This window comes from Perognathus longimembris, chromosome 14 (genome assembly GCF_023159225.1).
Source record: "Perognathus longimembris pacificus isolate PPM17 chromosome 14, ASM2315922v1, whole genome shotgun sequence".
NCBI lineage: Eukaryota > Metazoa > Chordata > Mammalia > Rodentia > Heteromyidae > Perognathus > Perognathus longimembris.
In genome coordinates, this window is record NC_063174.1 from 51,755,418 (window position 1) to 51,773,266 (window position 17,849).

General features: G+C 41.0%; 2 protein-coding genes across 4 annotated transcripts in view; one reads left to right on the plus strand and one right to left on the minus strand.

Moving 5' to 3' along the window:
* Positions 1-11,806, plus strand: part of Spata7 (spermatogenesis associated 7) — a 28,589-nt gene extending 16,783 nt beyond the window's left edge. For all 3 annotated transcript variants that reach the window (XM_048362349.1, XM_048362350.1, XM_048362351.1), the window contains 7 exons: positions 305-741; positions 1,910-1,979; positions 2,641-2,729; positions 5,874-5,927; positions 8,365-8,442; positions 10,733-10,790; positions 11,109-11,806. In XM_048362349.1, the coding sequence (XP_048218306.1) occupies positions 305-741; positions 1,910-1,979; positions 2,641-2,729; positions 5,874-5,927; positions 8,365-8,442; positions 10,733-10,790; positions 11,109-11,693 (1,371 nt within the window). In that variant the 3' untranslated portion in view covers positions 11,694-11,806. The remainder of the gene's footprint in view (positions 1-304; positions 742-1,909; positions 1,980-2,640; positions 2,730-5,873; positions 5,928-8,364; positions 8,443-10,732; positions 10,791-11,108) is intronic.
* A 4,250-nt stretch (positions 11,807-16,056) lies between these two features.
* The window catches only part of Ptpn21 (protein tyrosine phosphatase non-receptor type 21), a 56,756-nt gene continuing 54,963 nt past the window's right edge, over positions 16,057-17,849 (minus strand). Inside the window, 1 exon segment of the mRNA XM_048362889.1 lies at positions 16,057-17,091. Within this exon segment, the coding sequence (XP_048218846.1) occupies positions 16,963-17,091 (129 nt within the window). The 3' untranslated portion in view covers positions 16,057-16,962.

Consider the following 17,849-nt stretch of genomic DNA (forward strand, 5'->3'; position numbering starts at 1 on the left):
AATAGATAATAAGTAATGGTAAAGTGCAAAGGCTCAGATTCTGTTTGAATCTGTGAGACACCCTGCACCTCAGTCTTTTCTCAATAAAATAAGGGTCAGACCGGGCATACTCAGGTAGCCTCGCACATGCAAGGCTTGGTTCACTCCCTCCCCCCCAGGCCCCCCATAAAAAGACAACAGCTGTTCTACCACTCAGAAATTGGTGTGAAGATTTAATAGATTATACATTTTAATTAATTTATAGAGATCCATAATTTTATGAGTCTCTAATACAGCTGGTAACTGTCACATTAAATGTTCTTAGCCCTCAGGGGAACCACAAGACCCGGATGTGCTAATAGAAGTCCCTTCTTCAGAAACACTGCGCCTCAGTCTACATAAATCAGCTAAAGTCTTCAAGAGTGGTACCGAGAAGAGCTCCAGCTCCTGTCCACCCAGCCTGGATTATGCCATCCCAGCCCCCAGAAAATCACGCTGTGGGACCATGAATAGCAGAAGGCCCAAGAGTTCACTCCCAAATGCCCACAGATTTCAGTTAGTCATTTCAAAAGCACCTAGTGGGGATCTGTTGGAAAAACATTCTGACCTCTTTTCCAACAAAGAGTTGCCATTCACTCCACGCACTTTAAAAACAAATGCAAAATCTTTCCTGTCACAGTATCGATATTATACACCTGCCAAACGAAAAAAGGAGTTTACAGATCGCCAGATAGAAGCTGAAACCCAGACTGAATTAAGCAGGTATGATATAACAATAGAAAGCTCAGAAAATTAAGTTAACTGACCCATATTCCTTGCTTCCTCTTTTTTTTTTTTTTTTTTTTTTTTTTGGCCAGTCCTGGGCCTTGGACTCAGGGCCTGAGCACTGTCCCTGGCTTCTTCTCGCTCAAGGCTAGCACTCTGCCACTTGAGCCACAGCGCCGCTTCTGGCCGTTTTCTGTATATGTGGTGCTGGGGAATCGAACCTAGGGCCTCATGTATCCGAGGCAGGCACTCTTGCCACTAGGCTATATCCCCAGCCCCCTTGCTTCCTCTTGATTGGAATGAGTTTAACAGGACTTTTCCTATTCTGTGCTTTACTAGCACTATCAGTCATTGCTGAAAGAAGCTACCTTACTTGCTCCTTACAAATGTTCCATAATTAATGTGTCAAGCACAGGTCTAAAACTTTCCTGTTTTTAACTATACTTTCAAAGAATCCTCAGTATATGACTTCAGACAGCACTTGTGTAAGCACGCACATTTATTCATGTTAATAACAGTAGATGTGGGGGAAAAGGGCATATATCCAACCATGGGTTCTGTTGCCTGCAGACAGGTACTGGTATTGCAACACCTGTCCAGAAATAACTGAGGTGAATGTCTGGAAATTAAGTGTAATTTCCCTCAGCAACATTTTCATCCCCACTAGCACTTGGTACATGATTACATGGCGCATGCCCAGTGAATAAAGAAAAAGGCAAGCCTTATAATGTTATATCAGTGATTGATCAGGTCCTGGGTTTTAGTGATTTTAGGAAATAAAACTTCTTTCAGTGTAGATAAGAGATGCATTAATAGCAGATGAATCCATGTCTATTTAACTTAAGTAACTGGAGCTACAATATACTGAACTTGTCAAGTGAAGAGAGAAGAGAAGACATAAATATCCCTGTGTGATTATATTTATCAGTACTACAAAGATAGTAGTCCCATTTCATTTAACTGGCCTAGTTACTATTCACAAATGGAAAAAGAAGCCTTTTTTAATCCACTCATATCTATTTCCTGGTTACCTAATTAGGATAATAACACATTTTATAAGGATAGATGGATCTCATTCTGTTGGGTTCATTTTTATTAGTGAAATTTGTTATCCCAGTGTCAATATTTTGAAAGAGTAACCATCATATCTTTTTAAATATTATAGCTTTAGTTCTTCTGATTTGGGGACATCTGAGACAAAGAACTTGTCAGAATTGGAAGTGAACACAAAGCAGGTAGTACATGTAACATCTTTTGGAACTGCTCCCATTGACTTGCAGATGCATTAGACTTTAGAACATGTATGTGTTAGAATATATATATATATACATATATATATATATTTAGCTTTATGGTACATGTAGGATAGCCACTATGCAGAAGGTTTATCTGTTTACAAATGATCGTAGCTCTTTCTGAATAGGCATAGGTCCAGCCAAATCTGAGACCTCATGTGCTATTAGCCTTTGGATGATTGGTTAGCTGGCTAGACAGAATAAAAAGCATTAAATATTGTTTTCAAAATCATAGACTTGAATGGTGGACAAATACAGTCATAATATTCAACAGCCACATGTGAAAATGGAACCAGGTAACTTGAGGATGAGTAGGGTTAAGAGAGATGGGGGAGAATGATAGAGTAGGTGACATTGATCAAGAATCATTGTATTCATAAACTGACATGTTGAATTGAAACCCCTTTGTATAACTACTTAATGATAATTTTAACGATAAGAAAATAGTGATTAGATAGAGCAACTTTTCTAAAACATTTTTTGCCATAGTGTATCAGTGATTTTACTGGACTTCTTCACTTTATTGAAATTTTATTTTATTTCTGTTTTCATAATACACTTTGAGCTAAATAAAAATGTATTGTTTTTGTTACATGCCCAGGCATCTCATGGTACAACATATGATTCTGAAGGATATAGCATCATGTGGGACGAGATTAAAGATGGCGCCCTGGAGCATCCCTCTCAACGGTGAGCGGTTGACAGGAGAAAGAAGTCAACAGTCTTGATGTGCTTTCCATAACATGTCCTATTTTAAGTATGTTCTCTAGTCTAGTTTTACATTGTACAATTTTCCAACAGTGTTAAGTTTTACTAAGGAAATTTTACAAAATTGGGTGCTAAATGAAGATACCAATGAATTAATTTTGCCAGTGCACTCACAAAGGAAGAGGGACACTACTATATTATTTGTCATCACTATTCATGTAACAAATGATTTCTCCATGGTTATGATGCTAGCCACTTTACATGGCACAGTAGGAACAGAAGAACCTCACCATTTGAAGGATGTAGCTTGTGATTTTCCTCAGGTGTTAATGCTTGAACTGTCCCTGTCATAAAGGCACTCTTAAAATAACTTCATCAGTACAGGGCTCTAGGTTCAGCACTCAGCACCTGAGCCAGGCACAGTGGCTGCTCAGCCATAATTCCAACTACTTAGGAAACAGAGTGGAAGAATTACAGTTCAAGGTCAGCCTGGGCAATAGTTAGCAAGCCCTCTCACAGGCATGGTATCTGATGAGCTGTAGATAGGAGGATAACAGTCTGAGGCTGGCCCTGAGACTAAAAACTAAACCCTACCTGGAAAATAACCTGAAGTAAAAAGTGGGCTGGAGGTGTAGCCCACACTTTCTCTGAGCTCAGTCCCCAATACTGCAGAACAAACAAAGACTATCCTTGGGCTGGGGATATGGCCTAGTGGCAAAAGTGCTTGCCTCCTATACATGAAGCCCTGGGTTCAATTCCCCAGCACCACATATACAGAAAATGGCCAGAAGTGACGCTGTGGCTCAAGTAGCAGAGTGCTAGCTAGCCTTGAGCAAAAAAAGAAGCCTGGAATAGTGCTCAGGCCCTGAGACCAAGCCCCAGGACTGGCCAAAAAAAAAACCAAAAAGACTATTCCTCACATTTAGTAATTATGGAATGTTAGACCTACATACAAATGATAGCCTCATAGCTGGGAAAGGCCCTAAAATGATACTTTCACTATCAAGTGCATTTCCAGTGGAAGAGGTTGGACATGAGATAAACAGGGTAAAGTTTTTAAAAGGCAAGAAGGAGGTTAGGTACAAAGCAGAGAGGAGTGCTCACAGGCCTGCCTGGCTAGAGTATCTCCCCCTAGCCGTGGTCAGGGAGCAGGGAGCCCTCTGGGACTAGGGCCTCAAATGATTATTAAGCTCCCATCCTTAACTTAGGATGCTTCAGCACCCATGACTTAATGTTAATAAACCACACTTGACCTGCTCTGTAGTGAATATAAAAACGACCCAAAGAAGGGAATATTTATCTTATCTAGTAGTTTTTATCTAAAAGAAGTAAAATATAATTGTATATACCAAAATTACAACCTTGAAATCAAGTTCAGCTGAATAATGACAAAATTTATCATAATGAGTAGCTTAACCAAAATTTCCACAGGAAAATATGCTTTCGTGTTATCATTATATTTACCTCAAATTGTCATTGTTTATGCTAGGGTAGTGTCACTATAGTTTTTTTAAGAACTTTATTTTTTTATAATTTCATTTCTTTTAAAAAAATTTTAAGGCCTGGGGATATGGCCTGGTGGCAAGAGTGCTTGTCTCATATACATGAAGCCCTGGGTTCAATTCCCCAGCACCACATAAACAGAAAATGGCCAGAAGTGGCGCTGTGGTTCAAGTGGTAGAGTGTTAGCCTTGAGCAAAAAGAAGCCAGGGACAGTGCTCAGGCCCTGAGTCCAAGCCCCAGGACTGGCCAAAAAAAAAAAAAGTGCTTGCCTCGTAAAAATTTTTAAGTGTTATTATAAAGGTGATGTGCAGAGCAATCACACTTATCTAAGTCATGTAAAGTACATTTCTTTTGGGACAATGTCACTCCTTCCCTTGCTCTCTTCCATTTTTCCCCTCCCATCCTCACCCACAAGTTGTATAGTTTATTTTCAGCAGTGTCCAGTGAGTTCCATTGCTGCATTTTTCACCCTTTTTCCCTCCAATTCTGTGCCTCCCCTTACTCTCCCAAAGACATATAAATGAACAAACAGGATAAAAAAAAAAAAAAGCCTGGAACCAATGGCTCACACCTATAATCCTATCTACTAAAGAGGCTGAGATCTGAGGGTCTTGGCCCAGGCAGAAAAGTCTGTGAGATTCTTATCCCCATTAAACTACTCAGAAAAAGCTGAAGTGGTGCTGTGGCTCAAGTAGTAGAGTGCTAGCCTTGAGCAGAAAGAAGCTCAAGGACAGTGCCCAGGCCCTGAGTTCAAGCCCTAGGACCAACAAAAAGAAAGAGAGAGAGAGAGAGAGAGAGAGAGAGAGAAGAGAGAGAGAGAGAGAGAGAGAGAGAGAGAGAGGAGAGAGAAGAAAGAAAAGAAAAACACCAGAAAAGGAAAAAAAAACTCGTTTCCATTTCCTAGAGTAAGAAAAACAATTTCAAAACCCATCTTTGTTACTTGGTGGCATTAGCCTTGACAAACCACAGTCTCACTGAGGCATGGTGAATTCCTTGGGAAATGGGAAATATAATACCTAGGCAAAGCACCTAACCAGATTGTTTAGAAGAATAAATTAGGTGGAGACGGGGGAAAACTGGGAGAGAGCAAGGGAAGACATGGCTTTACCCAAAAAGAAATGTACTCATAACTTCACTTATGTAACTGTAACCCTTCTATATATCACCTTTATAATAATAATATAATAATAATATAAAAAAGATTATATTACATTTTTTGAAGCCATGTGTGAGTGGCTTACATCTGTAATTCTGACTACTCATGAGGCTGAAATCTGAGGATCAAAGTTTGGGGCCAGCTCAGGTAGACAAATCTATGAGACTTACTCCAGTTAACCAGCAAAAAACCAGAAGTGATGATGCAGCTTCAATGGTAGAATACCAAGCCAAGATCAAAAAAGGTGAGCAAGACCGCAAGGCTCTGTGTTCCAAGTCCCAGTAGTAACACTCACACAAAAATAAGTTACATTGTAGATATTAAAGTGCTTGGAAAATTTCCAAAGTACACCATGACTAATGTATCATGTCACCGACTTATTGTATGTACTATTACTCGTGCATTACAGTCTACTTGTATGCCAGCCATTGTTGGCTAATGTATTTTAATCTTCTCCTTCCTTCTAGGACAGTCTATCAGTATTCTACGCCGCTTCCTCCAAAGAACAAACAGTACTCTGAGTAAGCCTATGAACCTCTTCTTTCCCTAGTGATTAAAAATCATAGGGGGCTGGGAATATGGCCTAAGTGACAAGGGTGCTTGCCTCTTATACATGAAGCCCTGGGTTCAATTCCCCAGCACCACGTATACAGAAAACGGCCAGAAGTGGCGCTGTGGCTCAAGTGGCAGAGTGCTAGCCTTGAGCAAAAAGAAGCCAGGGACAGTGCTCAGGCCCTGAGTCCAAGGCCCAGGACTGGGGGGAAAAAAAAAAAAAAAATCATAGAGCTTGGGGTTGGAGGCTGGCTCAGGTGGTAGGGGGACTGCCAATGATCATAAAAGCGTCAGATAGTCCGTTTGAGTCCAGTCTCAGAGAGAAAATGTAAAACAACAACAAAAATAGAGCCCCTTACAAAATACATCGGGAATGAACATTCATCCCTCATAACCAGCTTTGAAGCATCATTTGTGTGATATGTGCTGAATTAGAGAAAATGACCAGAATTTCTGGAATAATTGTCAATCAATTTTATCTTCAGTAGAAATTTGTCTCATGTTACTAAAATCTACTATATCCAATCATTAGTACCTATAATTTTTTTTTTTTTTTTTTTTTGGCCAGTCCTGGGCCTTGGACTCAGGGCCTGAGCACTGTCCCTGGCTTCTTCCCGCTCAAGGCTAGCACTCTGCCACTTGAGCCACAGCGCCACTTCTGGCCGTTTTCTGTATATGTGGTGCTGGGGAATCGAACCTAGGGCCTCATGTATCCGAGGCAGGCACTCTTGCCACTAGGCTATATCCCCAGCCCCTAGTACCTATAATTTTTACTCTTATTGGTTAAAATAAGAGCTTTAGAAAAACGAACATTTTTAGCAGTTCAGCAACCCAGGATTCTCTCCCTAGAGGTTTATAACTCATCAGGTCTTTGCAGACTTAATTGTAGATTTTACTGTTTTAGCTACATTACATTTTGTCAGTAATCTATTTCCTACTTGGCTGCTTTTAAGTAAGTCCCTATGTATCAATCAGTTTTAATACATTTAATAGTGTTTCTATACATGTTTATCTATTTTTTTAGTTTCCTCCTCTTATTTCCTTTTTCATTGAGTAATTCAGGTTATTTGCATCTTATATTAGTTCACTAATTTATTGTTCTTGTAATAGCTAAGATATAGTTACCTCATGAGGTGGTATAATAAATGTATCCAAGTAATTAAAAATTGGGGCTGGGGATATGGCCTAGTGGCAAGAGTGCCTGCCTCATATACATGAGGCCCTGGGTTCAAGTCCCCAGCACCACATATACAGAAAATGGCCAGAAGTGGCGCTGTGGCTCAAGTGGTAGAGTGCTAGCCTTGAGCAAAAAAGCCAGGGACAGTGCTCAGGCCCTGAGTCCAAGCCCCAGGACTGGCAAAAAAAAAAATTGCCACTTGATTTTTGTTCACAAATTTTTCTCTTACTTTTTGTTTACCTTCATCATATTTTTCATGCCATTACGGGAGCTCAGGGCCTCTTATTTTCTGATCTCGACTGACACGTTTACTACTTGAGCCACACCTCTACTTCAGGCTTTTTGCAGGTTAATTGGAGTTAGGAATCTAATGGAATTTCCTGCCTAGCTGGCTTTAAACCATAATCCTCAGAGCTCCAAAGTAACTATTAGGATTATAGGGGTGAGGCACTGGCTCCTGGCTGTCCTCCACATGGAGAGGGAATAAAAGAAGTTGTCCTGCTCAGTAACTTTCCTCACCTAAGGCAAGATGCCATCCTGGGAGCAATGAGGCTATCAAGTTACAACTCCTGCTCCTGGCCTGGCAGCCCTCCTGCAGGTGCTCTGCAGAAGGAAATGCAAATGCTGGTAACTCCCCTGCTCCCCCCTTTCGCTCCCCCCACCACACTGGTTAGCCTTTCTCTCTTAATTCTGATAGGGTTTGGGGGTAGGGTTGGGTAGGGGAAGGTGTCAGTCATGGGGCTTGAACTCAAGGCTTGGGCACTGTCCCTAAGCTTTTTAACTCAAGGCTAGCACCTACCACTTTGAGCCACAGCTCCACTTCCCGCTTTGTTTTTTGTTTTGTTTGGTTTGGGTTTTTAATTGGAGATAAGAGTTTCACAGACTTTCCTGCCTGAGCTGGCTTTGAACCATGATCCTCAGATCTCAGCCTCCTAAGTAGTTAGGATTACAGGTGTGAGCCACCAGTGCCAGGCTCTGATGATTCTTTCATTGCTCCAAATGTTGTAGAAAGCTATTAAGTTTTACCCCATTCAATAATGATTTCTTTTAGTAAATATTTTTGTCTAATTTGAGAACCCAGGCATATTTGATTCCTAATGTCCACCTGATAATACTAATAGAATGTTTGTAACAGTACAAACAGGTAAGTCTGATGAGGGACATATGTTTCCTACAGTTTTCGATGTCAGTGTGTCATAGTTTAAGACTGTGTTGCCTTACCTTTGCAGTGAAGAAGAGCTTTTGTATCTGAATTTCATCGAAGATGTAACAGAAGAAATTTTGAGACTTGGTCTGTTTTCCAACAGGTTAGTTTTTTACTTTTATTTGTGATAGTTGAATGTACATTAAATATTTTTCATATAATGTTAATTTTTGTGTTTCTGCTACATATTAAAAAGTATTGGGTTTTTTAGATCATATTTGTGTTGATACCAAGTTATAAAGATTCCTTAATTCATACTTCAGGGCAAATTCATAATTTGGGGGACTTATAGAGAAGAAAAATGATTTTATTTGTTTTGTTTCTGTTGCCAGACCTAGGGCATGGACTCAGGGCCTGAGACTGTCCCTGGCTTCTTTTTGCTCAAGGCTGGCACTCTACCTCTTGAGCCACAGCGCCACTTCTGGCCGTTTTCTATATATGTGGTGCTGGGGAATCGAACCCAGGGCTTCATGTATACAAGGCGAGCACTTTGCCACTAGGCCATATTCCCAGCCTGAAAAATGATTTTATTTAAATACTCTTATCTCTTTGGTTATAACAGATGGACAAAATAAATTGAGGGGTTTTTTGTTTGTTTTGCTTCATGGGGCAGAACTCCATTTTACCATGTCACCACCATGGGAATGAAAAGCATTGTTGTAACTGTTGCTACTATGGGATCTTGTAAAATAAGAACAAATCAAAAGCTAGGCTTGCATGCTAAGTGAAATGGAAAGCTTGCCCGATCAGATGTCTGTCTTTCTTGTACTGGGGTTTGAACTCAAGGCCTTGGACTCGCCTTGCAAAGGAGGCTTTTGAGCCACACTCACAGCCCTGACAAATACTGTGTGTCTTAAGGAAACTGCTGAATCCAGCGTGAACATGTCTGGGTCTAAAGCTTGCTGAGCACCAGGTCCTACTTCATGTTGTATAGCACATGCCCCTGCGATTCTCATGTTTTCTCAATTGCAACAGCAAGCAAGTGCAGACATTTCTAGTGCATTATTTCTATCTCTGTATCAAGTATTTAAAATTTAAGGCAGAGACTTTCACCACTGGTATACATAGCTATCCCAAAAGATCTAAGTTTTATAAAAGTTGATTTTTTTAAGTTTACATAATAGAGTTTCATGAAATGAAAAAGTTTTAAAGATATTTTTTTCAACAATGTGAATATACTTAATACTGAACAGTACTTTTAAAAATGGTTGAGCTAGGCACCAGTGGCTCACGCCTATAATTAGCTACTCAGGAGGCCGAGATCTGAGGATAGCGGTTCAGTGCCACCCTGGGCAGAAAAGTCCGTGAGACTCTTATCTCCAGTAAACTACACAGAAAAAGCCAAAAGTGATGCTATGGCTCAAGTGGTAGAGTGTTAGCCTTGAACACAAAGAGGCTCAGGGGCAGAGCCCAGGCCCTGAGTTCAATCCCCAGGTCCAACAAAAATAAATAAAAAGTTGAATTTGGAGGGGAGTGAATGGACCTAGAACAAATCATTGTAAGTAAGGTAAACCAAGCTCAGAGAGACAAATGGTGCAAGTTTTCTCTCAGACACAGAAGCTAGATCTAAAATACACCAGGACATGATTATATAGGACTCCTGGTATTCACACACAGTGAGACCAAAGGAGACCAAAGGAGAATACTCTTAGGGGAGGACCAGAAAGGCACAACGCCTCTGTGCCTCTGATCATAAAAAATAGTATTTATCCAAATGAATTCCAGGAAATGGGGAGGAAAATGGTTGAAAACTGAGCATCGTGGTGCACAACTATAATCCCAGCACTTGGAGGCAAAGGCAGGAAGACTACGAGTTGAAAGCCAGTCTTGGCTCTATAGCAAGACCGTTTCAAACAAAAAAGCTTCTAAAATCAAATTTAAAAATAACTAAAATTTTTTAATTAAAATGCTAAAGATGGTCAATTTTAATAGTGTTCTAGCCACAAAACCATTGCATACAAAACTTGGGTTTATACTTAAAATGTTACATTTTTCTCTTAGAATTATAAGCTTATTCACTGCAGGATTTGTGTATATATATTTGTGTGTATACATGCATGTGTGCTGCATGCGCCAGTACTGGAGCTTGAACTCAGGGCCTGGGTGCTGTCCATGAGCTTGGTTGCTCAGGACTAGCACTCACCATTTGAGCTACAACTCCTCTTCCAGCTTTTTGGTGATTACAGGTAGAGTCTCACAGACTTCCTTGCCTGGGCTACATTCTCAGATCTTAGCCTCCTAAGTAATTAGAATAATAGACACGGGCTGGGAATATAGCCTAGTGATAAAGTGCTCACCTCGTAGAATTATAGTCATGAGCCACCAGAGGCTCTGTCATTGGTTTTAAGACATTAAAATAGTTTTGAAACATTAACATTTTTGTTTATTTGTAGGTTTTTAGAACGACTATTTGAGCGACACATAGAAGAAAATAAATACCATTTGGAAGAGGTTTGTCTAGAAACTAGAAAATTCTAATGTAGATATTTTAAAGTTTTGTTTTGTTGTTGTTTGGGGGACAGGGATGGGGGTGAGGACAGGTGGGGGGGGGGAGAGGGGGGAGGGTCCTGAGGCTTAAGCTCAGGTCCTAGGTGCTATCCCTGAGTTTTTGTACTCAAGACTACTATCATATCGTGTGGGGATGTGGAAGGAGCAGGAGAGTGAAAAGTACTAATCTCCCTGAGAGCAGTGCTGCAGACCAAAGTCATTAAGTTCCATTAGCTTAAGAAAAGGAGTCTTACAATTACATAATTACTTTCTGAATCCTAGGGGAAAATGCGCTGCCTGCTGCAGGGCCTGAAGATGGACTTGGGCTGCCCATGTGAGGAAAGTTCAGGCAAGCTAAATGATGTCAACATACTGAATGTGCTTGACCTTTCAAAGGCTATGAATTCAAAACAAAATGCATTTAAAAACGAAACTGACATAGCACTTCAGCAGGAATATCGACAGTACCAAAAGGCTTTGGATATGTTACTGTCTGCACCCAAGGACCAGAATGAGATGTTCTCCTCAACCAGTGAATTTTTCTTGCCCCTCTGTAAGCCAAACTATTCAGAAAAGGTCACAGTTGAACAGGTAAGTGAAAAAAACAATCTTGGACTAGCAACTTGGGGTGAAAACCATCCAGGAATCTCAGAGCCTTCAACAGACCACGAAACCTCTGTGGATGTCATTGAAGTTGACAGTGACACTGAAAAGGCTGAGACTTCCAGTGACTTATACTCTCTTAACACATCACTGTTGCTGTCTGGTCAGGCCTCTGGCATGAAAGGCGATAATAATCATGGCAAGGAATTACCAACTCTTCAAATCATGGGAATGAGCATTGACGATTGCGCTTTGGAAGTTTGATCATCAATAAATACCCCACGTGGCCAGTAACTCAATATATTTTCTTTGTTTGTCTTCTATGTTAACATTTGTATGTAGTTTTCAATGCTGATTAATAAAAGGCTATAAATTTAGTGGATTCACACAACACATATTTATTACTATCTCAGGAATCTAAGCAATGTAGGTGAAGTCCTTTGCTCTGCATCTCCCAAGACTGCAGTCAAGGCAGCTCCTGGGGTTTGATCTTGCAACTTGCAGGGGGAACATCTGCTTCCAGTCTCCTTAGTTATTGGCAAAATTCTTCTTGCAGTTAAAGATCTGAGAGCTTCATTTTCCAGTAGGCACATAGCACGTGGCTATGTGCCTTTTCAAGGCTAATAAGACAACCAGGGAGACTGCCAGCAAAATGGAGTCTTATATAATGTACTCGCAGGGATATATTCCTATCACCCTTGCCTTTGTTTTGGGTTTCAAGTAAGAAAGTCACAGGATTCTCCCATACTTAAGAGGTGTGAGGATATTACACAGGGGGCAGATGCCCAAAGGTGGGAATCACTGAGGTCACCTGAAGTTCTGCAATCCAGGAGCATGTTTTACCCAGACCTGGACTTCTCAGTGGGAAATAGCTTACACCTTTCTTATAGTGTCTTTGACTTTGCTTGTTCTCACTTTCCCCCAACATTAAAAACCCCACAGTAGAGGGCTTGCTTTGCATGCACGAAGCCCTGCGTTTGATTTCTTAGTACCACATAAACAGAAAAAGCTGAAGTGGTGCTGTGGCTCAAGTGGTAGAGTGCTAGCCTTGAGCAAAAAGAAGCTAGGGACAGTGCTCAGACCCCGAGCCCAAACCCCAGGACTGGCAAAAACAAAAATAAGGAACTTTTTCATTATGAGTGAGCTGGGGCACTTCTGAGCATCTGAAATACTGCCATCTCTTGTGAGTGACAGCACTTTATCAGATGTGCCCGCCACCGTCGCCTTACAGTGAGGAAAATCCTCACTGTTAAGTCTCAGGAGAGTCACCTCTGATTATGTGCTTTCAACTATTTACAATAATATAATTGAATATTAAATATCTGTCATATACACTTTCAGACCAAGCCACTCGGAGGATATAAAGAATATTATCCCAAATAGTCATAGAACAGTGGCCTCCAACTTTTGGCCAAACCACTGCTTCCCAAAGGAAACCCTCAGAGTTGATCAGAGTTAATGTTTTTTTGGTTCAAGTCCTTCTACTCTCAGCCTCCACGGAGCTAGAACAGCTAGTGGTTGAGAAAGGGAGTATCCCAAGGGAGTCTCCCGTCCAGGCTAGCCTTGAACCATGATCACTTTTGTTTACTTTGCATAAAACCTTGCTGGATGCAAATTCCATAAATTAATATCCAAGAGTTTCTACTATATTTATATATGTGTGTACACACATATGTACATCATTTTAAAATAGATCTACTTCAATCTCTTATCACCAAAATAGTATTATATATTATAAATAGTATTTTATGTCTGGCACTGATGGCTCACACCTGTAATCCTAGCTACTCAGGAGTCTGAGATCTGAAGATTACAGTTTTGAGGCCAGTCCTGGCAGAAAAATGTGTGAGACTTCTCTCTAATAAACTACTCAGAAAAAGCCAGAAGTGACAGTGCACTGGTCTTGAGCAAAATAAGTTCAGGGGCAGTATATAGGCCCGGAGTTCAAGCTCCCAAGGCCAGCCTATATATGTGTGTGTGTGTGTGTATGTATATATAACATAATAGTAAATATATATACATTTTACTATCGTGAACACTAGCATATCAACCTGTCTGAAATGAAGCTGGCTGTGTCACACTCATCATTTGTCAGTGCATCAGACAGCCCTACATGGCTATACTCTCTTCCCTTCTCTGTGTTTCTGGCTAGACATTTCTCTTCGTTGTTTTTTTGGTTTTGTTGCCAGTCCTGGGGCTTGAACTCAGGGCTTGAGCTTCTTTTGCTCAAGGCTAGCACTCTAAGTACTTGAGCCACAGCGCCACTTCCAGCTTTTTCTGTTTATGTGGTACTGAGGAATCGAACCCAGGGCTTCATGCATGCTAGGGAAGAACTCTACCACTAAGCCACATTCCCAGCCAACATTTCTCTTTCTGGAAGTTTCTAAGGAATCACAGGTGCAGTTTCTTTTCTGATCCTGTCGAAAGGTTTTAACACTAAATTCTAGGGCTTTCTGAGTGTTTTACAGTAGATGTTCTAGAAGAAAATAAAAAGGGCAGTTAGAATTCCAAATTATATTATAAAATGCTAAATGTGCTCGAAACTACCATCTACAAAATTTCAACAAATTGTCCTGCATGATGGCAGTCCGTTGGTCAATAGGAGCACTGACTTATATTGCCTAGTTCTTGTGGCAATGTACATTTTGATACAAAATTAATATGGAACTAAAAGACAAGAAGATACATGAAGCATTGTGTGAATCTGACAGATAGTGACATCCTGACATGGTAAACCATAAAATTTCAAAGCCCTTGGGCTGGGGATATAGCCTAGTGGCAAGAGTGCCTGCCTCGGATACACGAGGCCCTAGGTTCGATTCCCCAGCACCACATATACAGAAAACGGCCAGAAGCGGCGCTGTGGCTCAAGTGGCAGAGTGCTAGCCTTGAGCGGGAAGAAGCCAGGGACAGTGCTCAGGCCCTGAGTCCAAGGCCCAGGACTGGCCAAAAAAAAAATTTTCAAAGCCCAATAATAGAGATTTAGCGTCTTTTTCAAACTAACTTAGATTAAAAAATTTTAATTACTTGGCTCTTCCAGGTGACAGGCTTTTAAGAGTGACAGATTTAATCAGTACGACTTTGCCCTCTTAAGAGATATGTTTAGCAAATTATTACAACAGGAACACAAATATGTCATATATTACTCTTTAATTAGACTTCCATTTTACAATATGTTCTTGTCAACAGGACACTTCAAAATGTTTAAGCCTGATAGAAAAGCATTTTTTTTTAAATCGTACCATTGGAAAAATAAAAAGCTTCAGAAAAGTTGCTGTCCATAGTTTGTACCTGGGAAATTTGCTGTAAAAATCTGTCTCCATTTTTCTGGGGAGCTCTCTCTGAACATTCTCACTTGTATCTATCATTCTTTAAACAGGATTTTTAGAACCGTTTTACATTTAAAATTGCCATCTTGCTCCTGAGAAGTGTGGGCACTTTCCATGTTTACTTTCCTCGGTGTATCTGGAGCTGGTTTCCAGGGAAATCGGTTAGGCTGGCACACACTGCAGATGCCAGTCCTGTCTCGTCAACGATGGCTTTTCTAATGCTCACAGTGGTGAGTTCAACTGCTTTAGAACTAGTACAGGAACCAGAACGATGCCTAGGATATCATAATTGCTCCAAATAACCACAGGTAGACATTCTGGAAGCTCTCTATTATGAGGAAACAGCCTCAGAAGGGAAGAGGAGATGGCTCTTAATATAAATGTACCACTTCATTCTCACAGGCTCAATAGTTACTGTGGACAAGGCCACCTGAGCCTGGGCCAAAGATACTGCCTGGATCCGCCCAGTGGGATAGGCCCGAACAAGATGGAGTAAGGGGGTCAAGTACCTGAATCTGATGCTGGGAGTAAAGTTAGGGGACTGAGGAGCTAAAATTTAAGTACCTCTTGAATACCACAGCAATGCCTGGTGGCCTTACAAATTTGGACTGTGTTTTGGAGAACAGGTGCAACTATTGTAACTCATTCTATTAGGAAAAAAAATAGAGCCTCCTCAATATTTGTGTGTATATGTGTGTGCTAGTACTACAGCTTGAGCTAGGTCTTGTGCTCTCAGCTTTTTCGCTCAAGTCTAGTGCTCTACCACTTGAGCCACATCTCCATGTCTGGATTTTTGCTTGTTAATTGGGGATAAGAGTCTCGTGAACTTTTTTGCCTGGGCTGGCTTTGAATTGCGACCTTCAGTCTCAGGTTCCTGAGTAGGATTACAGGCGTGAGCCACCAGCTCCTGGTTTCTACAAGGTTTCTTTAATGATAATACAAACTTAAACTTGAAAGGAAAAAAAAAAAAAAAAGACTATTTCAGTGGAAGAATTCTAAGAAAACAGTAAGCCACTGAGATTGACAGCACAGTGAGAGAGGCCTAGAATTCTCTAGGGATAGCCTTGAGGGGTTCCCCCTGCCCCCCCAGATTCCCAAGCCCCCACACTCCTAACTGGGCACTAAGTCTGAGTAAGGTAATACTGCAGTTTTTGTAAAGACTAAGATGTCCAGCACTGACCATCAAAGGCCACTTTCTCTCCCTCGTCATCCTACATACTAATCCTTCTCTTTGAAACACTTCTGAAACAATGTCCATCATTACTATTTCAAATATAAAGCAATACATATATAGAAACTCAGATTGTGGTTGTTTTGCAAAAGTGCTTAAAACCATCCTGTGTAATTTTCACTTCATTTTTCCAACCCCCAAAAAGTGAAACTCATTTAGATTTATGAGTAATACTGAAAAAAAATAAGTGAATCTGATTCTCCTACATTTTAAATTAATGTGCCTTCATTCTCAACTTTCTTTTACATGAACTGACTGGTTTCAGTATTGTAACAAGTTGAGTTCTTGTTTGGAAAATATAGAGGGTACAAATATATAGAACTTTTAGGATAAAAAATTTTCTGAATATAAAAATGCTTTCTATGCTTCAAAATAACACATTTAGACTCTCATTACAGTTTTGGGCTTGGTAAATAAACCATGAAGCACCCAAGGGTGGTTTTGTGTGTGTGTGTGTTTTTGATTTTTTCTTTTTAAGTAACAAAAGATAACAACATGGTTTTAAATACAAACTTATATAAGGACCACTCAATCTGTGGATCACCCCCACAGAACGTTCAGTTTCTAGCTGAGAAAGCCCCTAAATATTTTAGTCATAAAATTCCATTATCAAAAACTAGCTCTAGATAGAAATCTATGAGCCATTATGATTGCCAGAATTACCCAGCGGAGCTTCAGTAAAACAGAATTGTCTAGAAAATACAATCTCCAAAATGTGTGCAAGTACTGCAAATCAGACAGACCAGGGCAGGACAGTACCCTCCAAGCCGAGTCCTTGTGTCCTCCAGCACTGATCTGGGGTCCCGAATCCCCTTCTTCAGCCTCGTGCCTTGCATGTTGCCTTCAGTGCATAGCTATTCATCCGGCCTTTCCGGATGCATCTCCACATGGCTCAAGTGTTGAGGAGAGAGTGTGAGTTAGGCAGCTGTAAACGCTTCCCATGACTGGGTCCCCAGTGAGGAAGTGTGGGAGCTTAGATGAGCCTGGAGCTTTTCAGGAACTGAATGAGAACTCTGTACACAAACGTGTACTGGCAGAGGGTCTGCACCAGCATCATTCTCTGCTTCCTCAGCATATCCAGCACTCTCGGGATGTCCAACACCTAGGGAAGAGCAGCAGTGGTGAAGGGAATGCACTCCCTGGGGGAGACCAAGGCTGGGGAAGCTGCTGCCCTAGCAGAAAGCTAGCTTGCTGGAAGCGTGGCTCACGTGGTACAGTGCTTCCTTAGAAAGCTGGCTAGAATGTGGGCAGTCTCTTCTAACCCAGTGGCCTACATCTCACTCATTTTAACTACAACTAGGATATCTGCCAGGCACTTGTGGCTCACACCTGTAATCTTAGCTACTCAGGAAGCTGAGATCTAAGGATCCCAGAGCAAAGCCAGACCAGGCGGGAAACTCCATGAGGTTCTTATCTCCATTAACCACCAGGAAACCAGAAGTGGAGCTGTGGCTCAGAGTGGTGGAGCACCAGCCTTGAGCAGGAAATCTTAGGGACAGTAGGCCCCGTGTTCAAGCCCCACAATGGACAAAAAAAAAAACTAACATTACATAATGTATTTATATGATATCCACATGGATTATTCCTCAACTAACTTGGTCTGGTTCTAAGTTGTCTCTTACCAGATACCAAGACTGAAAATGCACTAATGCCAAGTCACCCGGTCCCTGGCTCAGCATTTCCCACAGAGCGCATTGGGCTGTACTCATCCCCTTTCAAATGTTGTTGGCCTGGTGGGAAAAAGTTTTGTGTTCAAATTGAAAAAAATAAATTGGATAATACTAAACTGCCTCATTACATGACCTCTCAGGTCTTCAGTCTGCTGATTGGAGCTGAGAAATCTGCAAAAAGTAGTCTTGT